Source organism: Pecten maximus, chromosome 8 (genome assembly GCF_902652985.1).
Source record: "Pecten maximus chromosome 8, xPecMax1.1, whole genome shotgun sequence".
Classification (NCBI taxonomy): Eukaryota; Metazoa; Mollusca; class Bivalvia; order Pectinida; family Pectinidae; genus Pecten; species Pecten maximus.
Window position 1 is genome coordinate 15,161,538 of NC_047022.1, and position 23,889 is coordinate 15,185,426.

The window sequence follows — 23,889 nt, forward strand, 5'->3', positions numbered from 1 at the left end:
TATGCAAATAACGTGTACCGGTGACGTCCGGGACCCGGTGATGTGACGTCATTAGATTATTGATGACATCAATAACAATTGCAGCTTGGGTCAAAGTTCACCGTGTTAGCCAATCAAAATGCGTACAGAGTTTATACCACGTGTGGTATAAACAGATTGTTAATCAACGGCTGTAAAGATTAACTGATGGTCTGAGAGTTGAATAACACAGGGTATTGTGGTAGAAAATATATTAAACTATTTTATCAAAAAAAGCAAAGCAGTATAGAACCCATCTTGTATCTGCTGGGCATTTAGATTTCTACTGAATATAGAAAACTCAAACACGAACTTTTGTTAAACTATAGTGCTTGTGATGTGAGGTAAATAGCAGTCATTTTCTCCAAATAATTGTTGTTTATAATATACCAAAACACCCCTTGTTTAGATTAAGTGTTATATATAATATTTACAGGTCCTAGCTTGTTATTCTTACGTTATTTGTTTTATATAGGGTATATGAAGTTTATACATAATAATTATGTACACATACTTTAAAAGTCATATTAAATATAACTACATAATGCACAGCGCGTTTTATTATTTTTTCGTGTAAGCATTACACAGACCTGTGTCACTCACACGGCAGTGGGGGCCGTGGTGGCCGAGTGCTTTAGGTGTTCCGACACTGTTTCACTAGCCTCCACCTTTGGGTCGAAAGTTCAAACCCCATGTGAGGCACTTGCCAGATAGGTGTTTTTTCTCCGGGTACTCCGGCTTTCCTCCATCTCGAAACTCTGGCACGTCCTTAAATGACCCTGGCTGTTAATTAACAAATATTGCATGGCACTGAGGGCAATATGGGAGTTTATGGACTGGTCAGTCACCCAAATATATGTAGTGTTGATCAGGAAATGATATATTTAATGCAACATTGCCAAATACAGCACTGAAGAACAGGTTAACTTCCACAGGAAAGGGTTTATTATGATATAAATCTCTCCATATTTATTCGGTTATGTGCGCTTATGAAAATGTCTTTTCCATATAAGGTAAAATGAATAAGTGAATTCTGAAAAACTTTCTTATAGCTTTAGACTACGTGGAAATCCTAATTGTCCTCGGTGGAAATACTTATGCTACAAAAGTATCGATGGAATGGTCGATATCTTTGGCTGTGAAATCTGTCACTTTGCGATCATTAACATCATTGTGTTTACAATCCTGTCAGTCGCCATTGAAGCATCATAGCAATAAAAACACAAATCTAAATTTACACTTCATCGAATTAACCCAAATAAATCTAAAGGTTGTATTTGAAGATTGGTTCCCGATGATTTTCTTTATTGTTCCACGTGATTTTTTTGTTTGTTTAGTTTTATGTTTTGTTTTGTTTTATCATTATTATCTTATTTCATCTGGATTGACCAAGTAATCAGCTGTTAAAGTAATAAAATGAAACTATTGTTTTTATATTTCTTTTATATAATAGTTCACCAACCAACGCCCATATTACAACCCTATATAATATATTATATTTCGCCAACCCTCGCTGATATGACAACCCTAAAACTCATATATAATAAAACGTAATTTTCAATTGCATGGATGTGTTCCTAATATTTTGGAGTGTTTCAGAACGAATTTGTATTCTAATGTATATTTGCCATTGTCTCCCGATTGTTTCTTTACTTCCAAATAAAAGGGATTTTCCCGACTTTACCAACCGAGTACAAACAAAGGCATTGGGAAATTAAAGGAATTAATATACACTTTAGCTTTGTTTTGCCGATCCCAAATTATAAAATAATGTATGTTTAGTTGAATGAATATTGAATGAAATATTGTTAAACTAAATATGTATTGTGGGTACCGAATGAATCCGAAAAAAATTAAGGTTTTTCATTTTATTTCTTAACTTTACTTTACATAACTGGTATTTACGCATAGTTCATCACTTAAGCAATCCAGGAAAAATAGAAATTATCAAGTATGTTCATGGCAGCGTGTTTGTATTATGCCGGAACCCATGTTTAATAAATCTGAAGATGTTTATATATCAAAATCAGAGCTACCAGGCGAAAGTAACTTTTTTTTTAAATCGAATTTTCGGTTCCTTTACACGAAAAGCCAAACACTTGTTTGTTATGTTCGATGATAATTGTTTATAATCACAATAGCCGAAATTGCTTAATCTGTATATATTGAGAAAGTCGAGCAACAAACATTTCCAATTTCAAAATGAGAAAAAGATACAATTTCTTGAAACTACATAATTATTTTAGGAGGCGTTAGTTGACCAAATATGTTGTATTACAGAATGCAGGGAAATAATAATGCTCAACTCCCAAGGTCAAGTGAAACTGTACCAGAGAAAGTTGCCAGGTAGCCGTTTTATTACAAAATTAGTTATTAACATGTTTTTAAATAACGAGTATAACATATAAAGTGCATTACGTAAGGAAAAAGGTCAGATAACACAAATACCAACGAATTATATAATAACATTCGTATCTGGTATGTATTCAATCTAATTAGAATTAGATGTCCATTACCCACTCTGTAAACTCTTATGGGGTTTACGGAGTGGGTAATGAACATCTACTCTTAATTAGATTGGTGTATTTTTAATATAATAATAAAGAAACGGACATCATTTCCAAAACTGGTCTTACTTGAAATATATAGATTAAGGGTTGACCAACGTTGAAAAATGAATATTATATAGCATGCTCTTGTCACATTTATAAAAAGAAGCGAAATGAAACAAAAATAATAACATCTTGATTCATTCTGCTAAAAACGTTATGAAGACACTGTTTTACAGCGCAAGATCTTAAATAAAAAATATCATAGCATATAGCTCTGCGATTATCTCTTTTCCGTCAATATTTACAACAATCCTTTATGAAACTGTAGATTGAATATATCTACATACTAAACCTTTTAAATCGCAGATGCTATAGCTGTTAACCTGCCATATTGAAGTTTTTACCACCGATATAATTCTGGTTGTATATACTTATTGAACTCTGGGACCTTCCACCTTCCAATGCGCCTTACCTGTTGTTAATCTCCTCCTTAATTATTCATGCTTAATTAACCCATACAACCACATGTAATACATGCCTCAAACCAAAGCGATAGGTCAATATAGTTTCACCAACATGTTTTCTTAGTAGAATTCTCTCGCGCCAGCTCCTGCATTATTTCGTGACATCGCCACGCATGCTTGAGTTCAAACGGACGCTTGTAGCCATGGGAACTTAGAACTGTTCGGAACTCATCGTCAGAGTACCTCACTTTTCGGAAGGCAAACCTGTCTTCGGTCATGGGTTTTACCCCGAGTTTATAGGCAAGAATGGCGAAATAAACGTCATCAAAACGTATTGTTTTTGTGTATGGTATGACAATGTTCATGTCTATGACAAAGTCCATGGACATGACCAATGTGCCTCCCCGTATGACGGGAGGATACCTGTTAAATGGGTAATCCGCTGGAGAGATATACCACTTGGCGGACTTATCTCGCTGTGGTTTGGCACTATGTATCAGTCCGCCCATGTAAACCTTTGTAGGTTGAACACTATAAACATGTTCCAATAAAGACAACATAAAATCCGTTGCTACGTAGTAGTCGTCGTCACCCATTACAGCAAATTTAGCTGCGGGACAATTTTTTGCAGTCCATCTTACACCACCAATAGCTTTTAAAGTCAGATTGTAGTAGGTATCCATAAAATCCAATTGTAGTATGTCACCAAACTCTTTACTCTCGGCAACAACCATCTCATTTAGAGTCGACCGATCTGGAATCCCCATCAAAAACACTAGCCGGATATTTGGAAACTTGTATTCATCTGCCCAAGACTTCCGGATGGCGTTCCGCCGGGCGTAGTTGGTCGGCGTGCTCTTGATCAGATAAATCATAAATACGTCTCTTTGTGAGCCCTTCGTGCCTCCATACACGCAGCTTCTTGTGGGAAGGAGTGTCTCTATGTGAGTGTATTTGGTGATGACAGTTTCGCTCACGTGCCCATGGTGTTTACATGTATATACCAACTTTGTCATATTGATCTCAAGTGGATAATTAAAATCAGAGAATGGAAGTTCGCACTCCACGTCCGGTTTAGTCACATTTGTACAAAGTGGAAGTTCGTTTTCCGTCTCCTCTTCTTCGTGTCTCTGTTTTTCATCATCAAAATATTTAACACGTACTTTCGCTTTGTGTTCTTTTTCGTTGTCTTCCTCGCATGGTACCGTTCTTATCACTTCGCGAATGATTTCCTGCTTTGTTTGAATTATCTCCCCTCTATTATACATATACACCACATTCATGAGCATAACTAAAGCATTACATAACGACATGAAGAAGATGAATTTGGCCGAGCGGAATCGAGAGTACATACTTCTGCCCGCAAGCCGGCGACTCATCTCCACTGGTTGCCCTGGCTGTAAAGAGCTACTGACTTACTGCCCGATATGTCGACGCTTTTTTTGTTTTATTACTATACCAATTACCGTAATTAACCACCTGGATACAAACCTACATAATAATCAATGTAACGATATCAATTACCGTAAATAACGGCGTGTTTTAGTGTGCTGGTAAATATAAAATTGTAGTCATAATAATTCTAACGGATAAAAAAAAGCAAACACCTATTATCTATCCTAGGTGATTCTTATATATCTTAGTCCCATAGAGGAGGTCAGTTTACCGAAAAAGGTTCAATTGCTACAGAGACAAGATGGGTCATCCAAGGAAGTAAGAAAGCCTTGTGTGCAAGTATTATTTCATTGTTAGACAAAACCCTTCAACCGGAAATGAGATGAACGCAAAGACAAATTGTGAATCCATAGAGTACAACTTGCTGAATACATCACGTATGGCAGAGTAAATACGGTATCCATCTGTGGTACTGTTTCTTTTCTGATTGTCTGGCGATGAAGGCGTGAATAATTAAGTCTATCGTGTCGGCCAACAGTAATCTGATGTGTGAGTCCGTATGTGGCCCTAACTATGTACATCAATCAATACAACGGGCCCTTGCTGGGTACAATTGGTAAATCATTCATTGGCTGTTAATTTGACACTTTACGACACTACAACAAACCCTTATATAATCAAATAAGCATGGTGAAGACCGTAAAATGTATTCTGGCACGTTAAAATAGTTACGTCAGGTAACAATTGTGATTATTACGAACTTTTCACAGAAATATTTCTCCTTAGCAAAGATATAGAGGATATCTAACAGTATCATCAATAATACAAAAAAAAACTGTATTCTGTGTATAACATATTTATAGAAAAAAAATGTACCGCTTACGCTTTGAATTTTTCCTACTGTCGTTTGTAAGTAGTTTGATTAATCAAATCAGAAAAAGTGATGTTAAAAAGTGATATTTTTAAATGTGATAAAGCATTATATTAGAGTTAACACCATCGAATAACAGGTTATGTTGTATTGGTTTGCTTTGTCATAATAATCATTGTCGTTTTTAAAGTGTTGGATTAGGTATGTAGAAAATATTAGGATGAAATAAGTAAGATCATGGGTTAAAATCAATACAGTTTGTAATCTGCTCCATATTCTTTAAATGTGCATATTACAAACCGGTTGTCTGAAATCTTGAACATAATTATCTCTGCATGTGAATGAAGATAAGAATAATATGTTTTATATTTATTTACGTTATGATTTCTGTGTCTTTAACATAAAACAATCGCATGGAAATTAAATTACTAGTAAGTGCGAGTCATTCAATACATTACAGACGAATTTAAAACAACAACTACTTCCACGTACAGGTTTTAAACCCAACAGATAAATCTGACATTTTTATTGTCGTTATCATAATACATTTAATGATAATTGATCTCAACCAAGTATTATAAATAATGGAACTTCGTCATCTTCCTTACATCTTACCACTGCATCAAAGAAGGGACTTCCATCTGTTTTAAGCAGAAAATGAAGTATTTTATACCCAGTTTATGATTATTTTTAATTCTAACCACGTGGGTGTGAAGTACATCAAATACGTGTATTCACTAGTTTGGCTTCCATCCCTTTGACACTACTATCAATTAAACATCTTTATGATGTTCGGTTTGTGTGCTTGTTTGTTTGGGTTTTTTTTCTTTCTCGAAAAGTTGGCGTTGATTACTTCTGTGATAAATGTTTTGAAATATCAAAACGTTATTTTGTCTACATTCATTATTCGCCATTTAATATATATACAGCAAAGCATTCTCAAGACGCACAGACTTGATACAACTTTCTGCTAAACATAACGAACTTCGGATACACTGAACTATTTCCCCTAGTCCCGTGGTATTAATTATTAACTGTTATCATTTTACTGTATGTCTAATCTTAAGGGCACTGTTCACTTTTGTCTTTAGCACAATACTACAGCTGTTGCCCACCGATCGATACACAAAGCAGTGACGAACGGCTCTTAAATCTTTACGTTGTCTGCTATAGTTAAAGTTTGATTGATTTTGTATGACACCATTGAAATCTATAATGAAAGATAATGTCAGCATTTGATACTAATGGTCTGGATATTACAGCACTAATAAAGGACAAACAATGGTAGCACATGGAACATCAACATTGATAGGAGACATACTTTTCTACTTTTATAGTAATATAAAAACATATAACAGTATCTTATTACAACAAACGTCCTAACACAAATCATGGGTGCACCTTTGTTAAAGTATAATATTCATATTACAATAGATATATATAAGTGTATTCTGATAGATATTTAATATTGCTGTAATAGATATACATTATATCATAGGTATATCAAAGTATCATTATATTACAAAAGTCCTGACGTTTCTACCCAACTTAAATGTAGATCATGTTAACACAGGTCACGATCAACAAAACACGCGTGCAAAACATTTCCCTGATCAATAATACAAAAGGTTGTCTCTATATAGTCGTACTGCATACCCGTTAGTCTTGAAGGGTGTCACGAAATAACAGACCAAAATGAAATGTGTGTCAATTTCACTGATAAGATTGATTAGAACTCTCCCCACCATGCATTACCCATGGTCACGTGATAGCTACCTCCTGCTGAACAAGTATCAAAGCTGTTACAAGCGAAACCTGCATAGTCACGCTACGTGGCATCGCAGTATAGAGTATACAGGACTAATATGTCAATACACCGTTGATGTTGACGACAATTGATCAAAGAATGAATGAAGAATGAGGCAATTTCCAAGTGGAAGCAATTTAAAAGTCTAAAGGATGGAAGACTGGGTGTTCCGGGGGCCCGTTTTAAGTTTATTTGCTGTCATTTGCAAATTTATTCTAGAAAATATCCAAGAGATTTCACGCCATTGAAATAAGAGGTATTTTATAAAGAAACCAGATCCGTTCTAAAGAACACTATCGAAAATGTTAAAGTTCGTAACGCACAAAGAGACAGATTATTTCCAAATGAATTAAGAGCCATGCCTTTAAAACCTCATATGCATCATTAGCATGCATTTGTGAACACCTTTAGAACAGGCTTGTTTGACAAGCAAAGTTAGATATATATTTTGGACTCGTAATATTCGCATTAATCCAATGATTACCGACTCGCCTGTGACATCCATATCCCGTTAGCAAAGTGAGGCATGGTCGTAACTGTCTTGAAGGGGAAAGTTTATGATAGAAAAAGCAAACCCCTACGCTTATACAGCTAAGTAGCATACACATTCCTTGCTCGTCATGACGTTAGGCAAGTAAGTATCGATGAAACTGTCAAGGAAGGGAAAGTTTATGGCACAAATTAACATGATTAGCAGCTGAGCAGCATATATCTTCCCTGATAGTCATGACGTAAGGCAAGTGAGGCATGGACGTTACTATCAAGGAAGGAAAAGATGATGATAGAAAATTAAAAAAAATTATAGCATAACATCTCTGTTCTCATGACGCGTCAACTAGACAACTTTTTGTAAAGAATAGGTAGTGATCGTGATTCCGAGTATCACTTTTCCCGTGATGGATGTCGAATGATGCTTGACACCATGATAATACAATAAATGCCATCCAAGAGTCGTTGGATTATGATAGAATGTTTCAGTATGAACAAGTAACATGTAAATATCAGACACTAATACTGTCTTGAAGCTGGTTACGATATCAATTAACGATATCAATCTAAAATATATTTTGTCATATACATTCCTATACAATAAATTTGCATTAAAAACGTTTCTATCAATCAAGATTCTATCCCATTTGCAAACAATCTCTCAATAAATGAAACCATCGTATGATTATTCAATTTGATTTTTGATTAATTATTTTTGTTGTTGTTTTTGTTGTTGTTGTTGTTGTCAAATAATGCATTTTAAAGCTTAATGAACAATGGTATTAAACTCCATCTCCGTCGATCAGCGAGGCAACAGTCTGACTTTGATTCCGTACTTTGCCCTCATTACCATATCCGGTACGAACGTGACCTCGTGATCCTCGTCGAGTTCCACGTGAAATCTACAAGACAGCGATTTAAACATTTAAAACATTGTAGTACATTGTTATATCTCGTAAGCAGTACTTTTGGGACAGTGATTAACATAAGTAGTTTAAGGTATGGTAAAAATAATATCTCTGTATAAATATTTTTGGGATAGAATATTGACACAAATTAAAGTTGTAAAGATACATTTACGCCTCTGTAACAAGAATGACGCAAGTTTGAGATCTAAAGATATATTTACGCATCTGTACCAAGTATCTTGGAACAGGAAAATGACACAAGTTTGAGATGTTAAGATACATTTACGCCTCTGCAACAAATATATTGGGTAGAAGAATGACACAAATTCGCGATGTAAAGATTCATTAACGCCTCTGTAACAAGTATTATTGAACAGAAAAATGACATGAGTTTGAGATGTAAAGATAACAAGTATTTTCGGACAATGGAATACAATAAGATTGACATGAACAGTTGAAGCAATGCCTCTGCAAGCATTATCTGTGAAGAAGTTTTTAAACGACACGTTTTATCTACAGCAATAGGAACATTAACATTTCAAAAAACCGTACAGGCGCTGCACAGGTTTTACTAGCCAATACGAGTTAAATTAAATAAATGTCGGGGTATTCAGAAGATATATTAGATAAGGAATGATAAATGGCCCTCTCTCAGATTTAACTATCGACATCATTTCCCTTTGTGGTTAATTTGGGAAACAACAATGAGTTCCGTGAAATGTTGGCCGTCTGTGTATTTTTATTTAAGCTGTGATAATCTATATATGGAACGTTTGATATGTATTAAGCGGCCTCCCACAGTTTCTTTTAAACTGATTATCACATCATTAAGGAACACTGCAACATTCAGATTCAACTGTACACATGAAAGCGAATGGTAAAACTAACTAGAAATCATTGCGTGTCAGCCGGTAAATATTTCAAATTTGCTTGTTGACGTGTTTTCATTGATTTTCTAAAGATTAAGACCGCGATTTGAGACGAAAATCCAAAGAATTAAGTCTACATTCTGACATTGTGGTAAACATCAACAGCTATTCCTTTAAAGCATATTTGATTCTGACAGACAAAGGACCGGACTCGGGGACTGGCACATTGCTTCCAGAGGACAGCACGGAACGAACTGTTCCCAGGGACTGACGCGTTGGTTCCATGGGAAAGACACGGAGTTGTTCCCGAGGATTGACGCGTTTGTTTCAAGGAACAGACACGGAACTGGTCTTGGAACTGCATGACGCGTTGCTTCCATGGGACAGACACGGAACAGTTCTAGGGAATGACGATTTGGTGTCATGGGACAGAAAACGAAGACTGACGCGTTGTTTCACTAGGACAGACACGGAACTGGTCCTGGGACTGACGCGTTATTCCACTAGGACAGACACGTAACTGGTCCTGAGGACTGACGCGTTGTTTCATTAGGACAGACACGTAACTGGTCCTGAGGACTGACGCGTTATTCCACTAGGACAGACACGTAACTGGTCCTGAGGACTGACGCGTTATTCCACTAGGACAGACACGGAACTGGTCCTGGGACTGACGCGTTATTCCACTAGGACAGACACGTAACTGGTCCTGAGGACTGACGCGTTATTCCACTAGGACAGACACGTAACTGGTCCTGAGGACTGACGCGTTATTCCACTAGGACAGACACGTAACTGGTCCTGAGGACTGACGCGTTATTCCACTAGGACAGACACGGAACTGGTCCTGGGACTGACGCGTTATTCCACTAGGACAGACACGTAACTGGTCCTGAGGACTGACGCGTTATTCCACTAGGACAGACACGTAACTGGTCCTGAGGACTGACGCGTTATTCCACTAGGACAGACACGTAACTGGTCCTGGGACTGACGCGTTATTCCACTAGGACAGACACGTAACTGGTCCTGAGGACTGACGCGTTATTCCATTAGGACAGACACGTAACTGGTTCTGAGGACTGACGCGTTGTTTCACTAGTACAGACACGTAACTGGTCCTGAGGACTGACGCGTTATTCCACTAGGACAGACACGTAACTGGTCCTGAGGACTGACGCGTTATTCCACTAGGACAGACACGGAACTGGTCCTGGGACTGACGCGTTATTCCACTAGGACAGACACGTAACTGGTCCTGAGGACTGACGCGTTATTCCACTAGGACAGACACGTAACTGGTCCTGAGGACTGACGCATTATTCTACTAGGACAGACACGTAACTGGTCCTGAGGACTGACGCGTTATTCCACTAGGACAGACACGGAACTGGTCCTGGGACTGACGCGTTATTCCACTAGGACAGACACGTAACTGGTCCTGAGGACTGACGCGTTATTCCACTAGGACAGACACGTAACTGGTCCTGAGGACTGACGCGTTATTCCACTAGGACAGACACGTAACTGGTCCTGAGGACTGACGCGTTATTCCATTAGGACAGACACGTAACTGGTCCTGAGGACTGACGCGTTGTTTCACTAGGACAGACACGGAACTGGTCCTGGGACTGACGCGTTATTCCGCTAGGACAGACACGTAACTTGTCCTGAGGACTGACGCGTTGTTTCACTAGGACAGACACGGAACTGGTCCTGGGACTGACGCGTTATTCCACTAGGACAGACACGTAACTGGTCCTGGGGACTGACGCGTTATTTCACTAGGACAGACACGTAACTGGTCCTGGGACTGACGCCTTGGTTACATGGGACAGAGACGGAAATTGTCCCGGAGACTGGCGCGTTGGTTCCATAGGATTGATGTGGAACTGTTCCCGGGGACTAACGCGTTGGTTCCATATGATTGATGTGGAACTGTTCCCGGGGACTAACGCGTTGGTTCGATGGGACAGATACGGAACCAGTCTTGTGGTTTAACGCGTTGGCTCCAGAGGGCTGACACGAAACTGGTCGCAGGGTTCAACGCGTTGGTTCCAGTGAAATCTCGGAAACTGACATGTCATGTCCATATGTGCCCCAGCACCATAACCACATATAACGGATATAAGTTTCTCTTGAATGTTAATCTCCGAATCTCACTACACAAGTATATACATATATCAGGATATGTATAATTAGCATGGCTTTCATCAATTACGTGTAGACTGTTTAAAAAATGTACACCCATGACTTCAAGCGTCATATACTGCAGTCATATTTCCATATCCTCACGTATTTTGGAACAGTTTATCAGTTTTAAAATTAATATCTTCTCATTAGTTTTAAATCCAATAAACATTTCCCTGCATTACAATGTTTGTAGAAATGTCTAACATTGTCCCATAATACTTTAATAGATACCAGAATGTGTAATTGACATGCATTTCTCTTGATTACATTAGCATTATACCCCACATGACGTCTGCAAAGTATGTCATTGTCTATATGCATTCAACCCAACTGGGCAAGTTTGTAGCACAAATGTTGCAAATGCGTTATGTAGCATTTATGACATGCAAGTAGTTCTTACCTTCTCAAAAGTCTTGTTAGCACAACTTTGATTTCGTTTAGAGCAAAATTTTGACCGATGCAATTCCTACATCAGAAAAAAAGAAAACATATTTAACACAAATTGTTAATCAGATTACGGCAAATCCTCGTGTTGAAAAATAAAACTGTTTCAACGGAATAATAAATCTCAGTCTACATCACACATAAGTGAGAGATTCCATCAATTTATCAAGAATTGGAGAGGACGCTACCGATATCAGAAGGTCTTACCTAGGTCCAGCAGAGAATGGTACAAATGCGTACGGATCCCTTTCCTCCACAGAGCCGTCGGAGAATCTCTCTGGTCGGAAAGTCTAAACAAATCATGAAGTTAAAAGAGCAATGTAAGATCACTTTGGTTTTTGATGTGCGATTTAAACACAAATTGGTGATAATTTAACAATATTGTTTATACTATTAATTCCTTCGTGTCTCCTTTTTTCTATATCGTACCAATATTTTGTCACACAAATAATGTGACACTATAATAGTCGATGTTGTTTGTTTGCTCCCTACTTCGCTAGCCAAGTGTCTTCAACACGATACTCTCCTTTTCTTGAAAAAAGAGAGTATCGTAATGAATACTCTTGATAACAGGTGGTTTACTCATTTTTATTATTTTGGTTATTTCTTCTGACCTAAGGAGTATTTGTTAGTGTATGGTTCCGGATAGATATGCTAAAGAAGAGAAAGAATGAAAACGGCAATAAGGAACAATATCGACGGCGATGAATGCCTCATCTTGATAATATACTACTATATCACTCACTTCATGATCGGGGTACACATCCGGATGGTGGTGAATGCCATGAATGTTGATATCTACACCAAACCCTGCAGGAATTACTGTGGACTCATACACCAGAGGGCGCGTCAGGCATCGCGCCACAAAAGGCACGGGACTGTACATGCGCATAACCTCCTTGATAAATACACTCTGATAGCGCAGTTTAGATAAATCTTCCCTGTGGAGGAAAATATGTAAAGAAAAAAGTAAAGAAAAACTCCTTAATGCTATATAGTTAAGATTTACTTTGGTCAAAACTGTTCAATATAATGAAGTACTGGGTATGCATATGTAACAGGAAAGGAGAAAATGTAGCGGCCAGACCGGGGTTCGAACCCGGGACCTCCGAACACTAGCGGGATGCTCTACCAATGGAGCTACCTGGTTACGATGATCGACCCAGTCCAGTCCCGCTACACACCTCCCTAGCTCCTTTTTCCAAGTCTTGGGCCTCGAAGACACACGAGACACTTATACCACCACCGTGGGTATTTTAGCTGGGCGCCAATTTTGTAACAGGAGATGAGAAAATGTAGCGTCCAGACCGGGGTTCGAACGCGGGACCTCCGAACACTAGCCGGATGTTCTACCAATTGAGCTACCTGGTCACCGATGATCCGACCCAGTCCAGTCCCGCTACATATAACATTCAGTTCGACTAAGTACAGTTTTTAAAGGTTAATGTCCTTGGACACTAATTATTACATTAGTCATGTTAGTATAAATATGAACGTTTCCTCATTGTCTGTCAATAAGTACATCTGCTAGTGTGATGACAGATCGCGGGTTAGACAGACCGACGCACAGACATAAGGGAAAACATCAATATTAACCAGGGTAGCAATCACATTCGAATCTTAGAAATAGCTCCCTCTATCGGTAAAAAGTGTTCCTAAAACACAACAGTAAGTATTGTGTGATAAGGCTACCGATTCGTGTTACTTTGATTTTTGAAGCACGTTTTTGTTTTATAATCAATAGCCTGCTGGTAAATTAAACACGAAACAATTGTCTTTAGACTGACTATCGGCAGCGAAGTGCACGAGGCCATCCAATGACACGCTGAAGCATTTCACAATCGATGGTATCTCTTAAATTAACCCCTGGCATGTTGGACTTTCTTGAATTTTAATGTACGGACTTTGTTTTTTCATTATGTCAAAAACATTTTATCACATGCAAACATAACGTGTACATATTTTATACATTAGCACAGAGAGGCTGGTGCGTGTTTGTCCCCTTATCAAGACTATGTAGATACATTTCACAAGCTACTTGTTTTATACGTCAATAAATGTAACAGACCTATGTTATGGCAGACTGTTAGAGGTTACCTCCTCTAAATGATAGCTTAAGGTTAAAGATTATATGATTTCCAAATCCTATTTCCCCATTGTTTGAAACATGGAAAACATTTGAAAGTCCGCCTGATGTGTCACTTGATTTTCTCCGCATTGAATTCAATTCATCGTCCTGTAATCAGGTAACACACACTATATAATTTGATTTTTCCCCTATGTATAAATAAAAAAATAAATAAAACTTATTCTCTCTAACTCTATGTGATACTTTGGAGTTGAGCCACTTGTTATAGTAGCTTGCTCAAGCAAGAAGCGAGTTGCACATATGTCTTTAATACCGTTCATTACTAGTCCCTGATCAATTGCATCAATAGCTGTCTTATTACCATTCTACGCATGTCCGTGTTCCGATAACCTGTTTCACTTCCGCTGCCAAACGTTCCTGCTCCCGCGGGTACTTGGCCAGGGCATAGATTGCCCAGCTGATGGCTGAGGCTGTGGTGTCATGACCTAGAATATGGAGTTGGAAACTATCAGGTCGTAAATTATAAATGTTTGACCAGGTAAGGGTACTAACATCGTTAGATGACCTAGTTTGATCTTATCTGCAATAAAGCGATAGACACCGATGAAAACGTCATCTCTATGAATTCCTAATTATCAGTTTCATTGACTCTGAAACTCCTAGTGTGTAACAAGTACAACAATAGTACTAAAAATCGTGAAATGCATTATACAGAGCTGTGTATCAAGAGAAACGTACTTGTTGGCAGATAATTAAGAAATATTTCTTTATAGAAAAAAAAAGACATTTGATATTACATTTTCTAATCAGGATTAGTTTACTTCAGTCAAAAAATTAGCTTCTGAAAGCAAAAAAACTTTGATTTTGAGATGCCACGAAAATATACCTGTTGATATCAAGAGTTAAACCACAAAGATTATGCGATGCAGAACACAAACGCCTCCCTATGAATTACGCAGTAGTACTTAAGACTAAAACACTCGAGGATATAATCATTATTAAGGCATATATCGTCCAGCCAATAAAATGAAAATCAAAATCCACACCTATAAATACCAATTATGCTCGTCTCAAATATTCAAAGTATTGTCAACATTGTTACATTCTACGCCTATCCAATATCGTGCAAGATTTCGCTGCAGTTATTGCGCTGTCTCCAACCTATCACTAAGAACAGGTTAAAACATTTATATGAGGTACATGAGAACTGTGTGTAACGTGCACCAGGTATGGAACGGCGCGATCACCTATCCTAGTGCTGACCCTGCTCGACGTACAACCGCATAGCCACCAAAGCTAGTTATAGGGCTATGTACACTCAAACTTCGTTAACTCGAATTCGGATAACTCGAAGACCCCGTTTAACTCAAAGTATTACTCCAGACCCGGCCAAAATCCTGCTTTTTAATAAAAAGGTAATAAATTGGATAATTCGACCTGGGTTAATTCGAGAAAAAAAACACGGATATCTCGAAGCAAAATGTAGTTGAAAAGACCATATCCATGAACCGTCGCATGTTTACAAATAGGTGTTTCAAAACTACAGAAATTATTATTATTGTCAAGTCAATTTCAACACTTATCATTTCTGGGTCTACCAGGAATATTTTACCTTCAAACATAAATGTGTCTACTTCCGCCTGAATATCCTCATCCGACATTCCAGTTCCGGTTTCATCCTTAGCTGACAACAGTATGTCCAAGAAATCGAGCCGCCGTTTGTCTAGTTGGGAAGGATCAGCGGTCTGTGGACGAACAAGAGTACAATGAGTTGGAACAATATGCGTCAATTGAATGCCATATAATGTTATAAACTCTTTTACAATGAAATAAGATTTGCATCTCTGTATGAGTGGTTAGACCTATAGGTGGTGTGCTTTAACCCTCATCTTTACTTTCACTCATGTCAGTGTTTAATTTTCTAACCAATAATCGGGAGGTACTAAAGCAGTCTCCAACTTATTAAACACTACTTAATATCACGATTATACAGCCTTCCTTTCAAAGAAATCTGTCAAAAATGAAGGATCTCAGTAGATATAACGATACAAACACCAAAATAAACAAAGGGGGATAAATTTTGGGGGAAACATCACTACATAGGATTATATTTACATTTGCTCCGCATTTCCCCATTGACATAATGCTAAGAGGCAGTTGCCACCATACGCCTATAACACCCAGTGCCTCAGGCTATAACACCCAGTGGGTCATGTGACATTAAAAAAGGCGGGATTTTTTTTATTTTTTTTTTGGTTCAGCGTTTTTCAAAGTTGACGGAAATGGTAAGACAATGTAAATATAAGTTTTTAACCACTGTTCATTGCTTAAATAATGCATACTGAGTTTCAAAACAGAAAGGCCAATAAACGAAGGAGATCTCCTGACAAACAAATGGTTTACGCTGGACGGATGGACGACAACGCCATACCATAATACTCTCGTCACATTTGATGAACGTATACAAAAAGGAAAGCATATTTTTACTATCATGGTGTTGTTTAGTTATTCCAGATACGCTGACATATGTGGCAGTAATTTGTAGGACGTTCCTCCGAAACAAACAAAATACTGTCAAAGTACGCATGCGTCTATCATAGACCACATGCGTTAGTCATCCCAAATATATAATGTCAAAAATAGATATGTTATTCCGAATCTGAGAAGGTTCCAGTAAGTAATATATCTTTTGAATATAAGAAAAAGTATCTATCTTTGGTTGACTCCAAGAAGCGATGTCACTGGCTTGTCTCCCAGAAAATAGTCTTTGAGTGAAACAAAGGTTAATCTAACTCCCTGTGAAGATAAGACAATAAACAATTTTACGTAAAAAGTGAATTCAGAGTCAGCCTTGACGACCATAAAAATGGAACTTACGATAGATTTTCGTCTGGCCTTGATGATGTCAGAGGAGAATGTATGGACGTATTGTGTGAGAGACCGAAACTGTCGGCCTTCTTTTGTATGGTAAAATACCAGATCCGGGAATAGCCAAGGCCGGCTAGAAAACAGATAAAACTAGCCATCATCCATAAAATCAAAATCGATGATACTTAATTTGTAACTAAGTTAATAGTATCCCATCAACTTTTATCTATCACCATATCCTCAAGATGTCGAAGCAAAAAGACTTTTTTCTTTTCCAAATAAATATTTAAGACAGAAACTACCAACGTTCCCTCGAGATCAAGTCGTATGTGGTGTTGTACGGTTATATGTGACTTACGCATTTTTTTAAAATCCACTGAACTAGAAGCCGAATTCATAAGAATGCCTGATAGGTTAAAATAACCGACAAATGTCAGCAGTTAGCTCCATATTGCAATGATAACATAGCCTGTTAAAATTGTCATTTATTTAGCAATAAAACAAGTGAGGGATTAGACACAGGGATTAATTTCTGTACATTATTTTCATTTCTTTAATGAAGGCTTACATGGTCCTCCGAATGCAGGTGTGAGACAGATCTTTGACCGCTCGGACGTATGGATGGCTCTCCCTAAAATACAACACGACACTGACAACAACACAGTATATCATAATATGGTGCACGTATCACCTCTCAGTCGCATCCTGAACTCATCGGGTATTGTCGCTGAAATACGGTAATGTAGATTCCCCCCGAGGAGTTCCGGATGCTCTCAGACGCCTGATCTGCTATACTCTGTATACCTAACCTGCTGTCGGCAAGGCACTCCTGGTCTCTCTTTAGTATCAGGGAACTCCTTTACTTAAAATTTTCCCTTGGAAAAAATTACATAGCTTCATGTAGCTTTCGTAATTGTTTTAAAACTTTAAGTTAATGAACGTAAATAAAACAATGGCCAGGTGACAGAACATTAAAACAATAGGTTGACTTCTACTGGGGGAACCATGTGTCCTACAGCAGGAGATTTAAATTGGATCATGTCTCCCGCAACGGGACTTGCCCGAAAGTCTTGTAATCTCACCACAGGATAAGACTTGAACCATTCTTTTGATGGGAACAGAAAATTCTTGAACCTGATATTGATATACTAAAATCCATTATTATTCTCACATGTACATGTATCAATAATGAATTTTACAAAAACAATTGTATATACATATTATATACAGTATGCATGTATTTTTCAATAATATATCAAAAGGAAAAATAATCAACCTCAAAAGACTTTGTATGTCATATTGTTTAACCGTGTTTAACTACATAATTTATACTGTTTAACCGTGTTTAACTACATAATTCAATGAAACGTGCCCCCATCCCCAACCCACATAAACCCCACGCCACCGCATCCCATCCCACCCCCACCCATCACCCCACCACACCTCCACACCACCTCCACACCACCTCTACCCCACATCACACCACCTCCACCCCACCCCCACCTAAACAATAATCTAACGTCAGTATATAGACTTACCCTTTAAGTTGGACGTCTCCCTCGTACGAGAAGGCACACCTCAACATGGTGTCCAGTGTGGCTAGCCCCACCGGTCCGGCCACCTCTACAGACTGGCCGTCCTTACCCTCTGACCATAGCTTGTCCTAGTTACCAAGGAAACGTTAATAATGTTTCGCGATTATCAGTAACAAATTTTGCCGAAATAGTATCATGACTTCTCTACTTGATCTCTGTATGCGACTTCGCCCGGTTTTTATCAACATTCATTAGCTTAACTTCTTTCATTGGAAAACATTGTTGGATTTAAAAGGAAAACTTAACTCAGGGAATTAACTAAAACTCTGTAATGCATTAATGTAGATTTTTTTTTTAAGTTTATGGAACAGTTATGATACTGCGACGATGTGAAATTAGGGCAAGAGGTTAAAAATACTAGGAAGACATATTTGACGGAGTCTCAATCTTAAACGTGTGTAGGTTATCTTATAGTCTATAATTATGGATGTAATACAAATTACCAGTAATATGTCGGTGACTTTGTTATAGATGTTTACATATGGTTGGAGAATATCAAAATGGAAGGCGGGGGTCAGTAACTTCCGGTTCCGTTCCCACTTTGGTCCATCGCTCACCAATAAACCATCACCTAACAAATAAAAGTCAGAAATCAAGAAGAATAAAAACATGAATAATAGTCGAAGTCAATGCTGTTGAATATGGGGCGCCGTTTTACTATTTATTCGCATTTGGTGATATCACCTATTCAAATAGGTGATATCACCTATTCAAATAGGTGATATCACCTATTCAAATGAGTGATATCACCTATTCGAATGAGTGATATCACCTATTCGAATAAGTGATATCACCTATTCGTTTCATTAAGTGATATCACCCATTCGAATAGGTGATATCACTCATTCGAATAGGTGATATCACTTATTGAAACGAAAAGGTGATATCACCAATTCGAATAGGTGATATCACCAAATGGGAATAAATAGTAAAACGGTGCCCCATAGGTGAACGGATAAGAATATGTTGTCTATTTTTGTTAAATTAATTCTGAATGTTGGTCCAATGCATATTATGATGTTTATCATTATTTTGTTCTTAATTCTACCAGGTGTACAAAACTAATTATAGCATCCAAAAGAATGGCTGATTCCAAAAGTCCGATTGTATCGAAATACCTACCCTAACCAAGGTAAGATGGATCGGTACACCATGGTGAAGCGCTTTGCCTTGGGTTCGGACGAGCGGAGCAACAGTTTGGCAGTGTCGGGGTGGCAGACGACAAACGTTGGGAAGAGGCAGAACAGCCAGCCCGACAACATTTTGGCGCGAGTATTATGTATAATAGGCATGACATGCTTCAAGAATCCCTCCGCGTCTGAGTACTGAACACAAAATTAGTACGTCAATATAGTATTACATATTATATTTTACGTGAAACCGCAATGAACAAAAATGTGCTTGATCTCAAAACCTGTGTCCATCAGACTTACGTGGTGCATTGTGCCATAGATCGGGTGTCGAGTACCCATCGGGGTAGTGGAATTGTGTATGCGGTTCCACATCCGGTACGTCATCGCAAACCTGATTAGTCTCCACATGAGGTACCCTGACACTAATGTGGCCACAATTACTGGTATAGAAGCCATTTCAGCTGGTCCAAGGAGCTTTAATAGTGAACTATAAAACAGAAAGGGCACTGTGATTGCGTGAAATTACAGATTTTATTCAAATATTGACTTTTTCTGAGCGGATCTATACTCAGAACTGAAAAAATACATATGAGTAGTCGATATCACCAGTCATTTTAAAATATGCCAGCCAAATGACCACTCAAAGTGCTCATCTATTAAAAAGCTGGTCCCAGGGACAGAACATAAAACAGACAGCAAAACATTAGTTTAATACGTTGCATGGGGTCCAATTGCCACGACTGGTTAGTACTGGTTAAAACAGAGACGCACGTTTTATAAACCTTGTTTTAAGACTTGGTATTGCATAATAACAGACATTTCACGTACATATGTATTTCTAAACATTTTCTTTAGGTTGTAGGTTGGGTATTGTACACCGAAGTATAGCCGCATTCAACATCTGTTTCGCACATAGGATGGGCTTCAGTTCAGTTTTTACTGTATGTTCGACTAAATCTTAGCAGACTTTCTGTTAATTCGTGTATGCGTAATTGATTTGTATGCTTTATATCTACACTAGGATGTATGTTTTATATATACACTAGGATGTATATTTTATATGTACACTAGGATGTATGTTTTATATATACACTAGGATGTATGTTTTATATATACACTAGGATGTATGTTTTATATATACACTAGGATGTATGTTTTATATGTACATTAGGATGTATGTTTTATATATACACTAGGATGTATGTTTTATATATACACTAGGATGTATGTTTTATATATACACTAGGATGTATGTTTTATATATACACTAGGATATATGTTTTATATGTACATTAGGATGTATGTTTTATATATACACTAGGATATATGTTTTATATGTACACTAGGATGTATGTTTTATATATACACTAGGATGTATGTTTTGATATGTACACTAGGATGTATGTTTTATATATACACTAGGAAGTATGTTTTATATATACATTATGGTGTATGTTTTATATATACACTAGGATGTATGTTTTATATATACACTAGGATGTATGTTTTATATATACACTAGGATGTATGTTTTATATATACACTAGGATGTATGTTTTATATGTACATTAGGATGTATGTTTTATATATACACTAGGATGTATGTTTTATATATACACTAGGATGTATGTTTTATATATACATTAGGATGTATGTTTTATATATACACTAGGATGTATGTTTTATATATACACTAGGATATATGTTTTATATGTACATTAGGATGTATGTTTTATATATACACTAGGATATATGTTTTATATGTACACTAGGATGTATGTTTTATATATACACTAGGATGTATGTTTTGATATGTACACTAGGATGTATGTTTTATATATACACTAGGACATCTGTTTTATATATACACTAGGATGTATGTTTTATAAATACACTAGGATGTATGTTTTATATATACATTAGGATGTATGTTTTATATATACACTAGGATGTATGTTTTATAAATACACTAGGATGTATGTTTTATATATACATTAGGATGTATGTTTTATATATACATTAGGGTGTATGTTTTATATATACACTAGGATGTATGTTTTATATATACACTAGGATGTATATTTTATATGTACACTAGGATGTATGTTTTATATACACACTAGGAAGTATGTTTTATATATACACTAGGATGTATGTTTTATATATACATTAGGATGTATGTTTTATATATACACTAGGATGTATGTTTTATATATACACTAGGATGTATGCTTTATATATACACTAGGATGTATGTTTTATATATACACTAGGATGTAAGTTTTATATATACATTAGGATGTATGTTTTATATATACACTAGGATGTATGTTTTATATGTACATTAGGATGTATGTTTTATATATACACTAGGATGTATGTTTTATATATACACTAGGATGTATGTTTTATATATACACTAGGATGTATGTTTTATATATACACTAGGATGTATGTTTTATATATACACTAGGATGTATGTTTTATATATACACTAGGATGTATGTTTTATATATACACTAGGATGTATGTTTTATATGTACACTAGGATGTATGTTTTATATATACACTAGGATGTATGTTTTATATAGTACACTAGGATGTATGTTTTATATATACACTAGGATGTATGTTTTATATATACACTAGGATGTATGTTTTATATATACACTAGGATGTATGTTTTATATATACACTAGGATGTATGTTTTATATATACACTAGGATGTATGTTTTATATATACACTAGGATGTATGTTTTATATGTACACTAGGATGTATGTTTTATATATACACTAGGATGTATGTTTTATATATACACTAGGATGTATGTTTTATATATACACTAGGATGTATGTTTTATATATACACTAGGATGTATGTTTTATATATACACTAGGATGTATGTTTTATATATACACTAGGATGTATGTTTTAAATATACACTAGGATGTATGTTTTATATATACATTAGGATGTATGTTTTATATATACATTAGGGATGTATGTTTTATATATACACTAGGATGTATGTTTTATATATACACTAGGATGTATGTTTTATATATACATTAGTATGTATGTTTTATATATACACTAGGATGTATGTTTTATATATACACTAGGATGTATGTTTTATATGTACACTAGGATGTATGTTTTATATGTACACTAGGATGTATGTTTTATATATACACTAGGATGTATGTTTTATATATACACTAGGATGTATGTTTTATATATACACTAGGATGTATGTTTTATATGTATACTAGGATGTATGTTTTATATATACACTAGGATGTATGTTTTATATATACACTAGGATGTATGTTTTATATATACACTAGGATGTATGTTTTATATATACACTAGGATGTATGTTTTATATGTACACTAGGACATCTGTTTTATATATACACTAGGATGTATGTTTTATATATACACTAGGATGTATGTTTTATATATACACTAGGATGTATGTTTTATATATACACTAGGATGTATGTTTTATATGTACATTAGGAAGTATGTTTTATATATACACTAGGATGTATGTTTTATATATACACTAGGACGTATGTTTTATATATACACTAGGATGTATGTTTTATATATACATTAGGGTGTATGTTTTATATATACACTAGGATGTATGTTTTATATATACACTAGAATGTATGTTTTATATGTACACTAGGATGTACGTTATATATACACTAGGATGTATGTTTTATATGTACACTAGGATGTATGTTTTATATGAACAGCAGTAGGTGGATTCAATATTATTTTGCTTCTTTATTAAATAATTAGATAAAATAAATCATCGCTTTATTTCTAATAATGTATGGCTTTCGTTTACGGTATTGCTACTCCTTCGCCTTTAAAAGTGCAATCAAAGAAAGATAACTCGAATTATTGAGTTACTCTGGGAAGAGAGTAAACATCGTCACAGACAGCGATATGAGCCGGCATTGTCCAGTATTATAGTAAAATCTAATTAATGTTACTAATCAGGTTAATACTGACCTGACGTCTGTTTCCTGTCTGGAGAGGTCAGGTGTAGGGGTTTCTGCTCAGTATCCACCGTGGAGATGGTATCAATTGGAGATCCTATATACAGGTGTGACACACGCAAGGCTGTCAATCATATCTCCCAGGGTTCATTGCGGTTTAACCTCTGTAACCTTA

The 23,889-nt window shown here is 36.4% G+C and overlaps 2 protein-coding genes across 3 annotated transcripts; both read right to left on the reverse strand.

Annotated features, from left to right (window-relative positions):
* Window positions 1–2,332: 2,332 nt before the first annotated feature.
* Window positions 2,333–5,263, reverse strand: LOC117332555 (beta-1,3-galactosyltransferase brn-like). The gene has a single exon (XM_033891511.1). It carries the CDS (start codon window positions 4,411–4,413, stop codon window positions 3,139–3,141), a length of 1,275 nt encoding a protein of 424 aa, XP_033747402.1. The 5' UTR covers window positions 4,414–5,263; the 3' UTR covers window positions 2,333–3,138.
* A 69-nt stretch (window positions 5,264–5,332) lies between these two features.
* Window positions 5,333–23,799, reverse strand: LOC117332556 (cytochrome P450 4A25-like). Of its 2 annotated transcripts, none has more exons than XM_033891513.1 (13): window positions 23,728–23,799; window positions 19,996–20,182; window positions 19,691–19,887; window positions 19,006–19,138; window positions 18,506–18,630; window positions 17,536–17,598; window positions 16,977–17,100; window positions 15,712–15,844; window positions 14,461–14,584; window positions 12,756–12,951; window positions 12,218–12,300; window positions 11,967–12,032; window positions 5,333–8,498 (listed from the first exon to the last, which is right to left on the reverse strand). In XM_033891513.1, exons 2-13 carry the CDS (start codon window positions 20,149–20,151, stop codon window positions 8,399–8,401), a joined length of 1,500 nt encoding a protein of 499 aa, XP_033747404.1. In that variant the 5' UTR covers window positions 20,152–20,182; window positions 23,728–23,799; the 3' UTR covers window positions 5,333–8,398. The 2 variants fall into 2 exon arrangements, with proteins under 2 accessions (XP_033747404.1, XP_033747403.1); XM_033891512.1 differs by having other exon boundaries at window positions 19,006–19,133; window positions 19,685–19,887.
* Window positions 23,800–23,889: the final 90 nt, after the last annotated feature.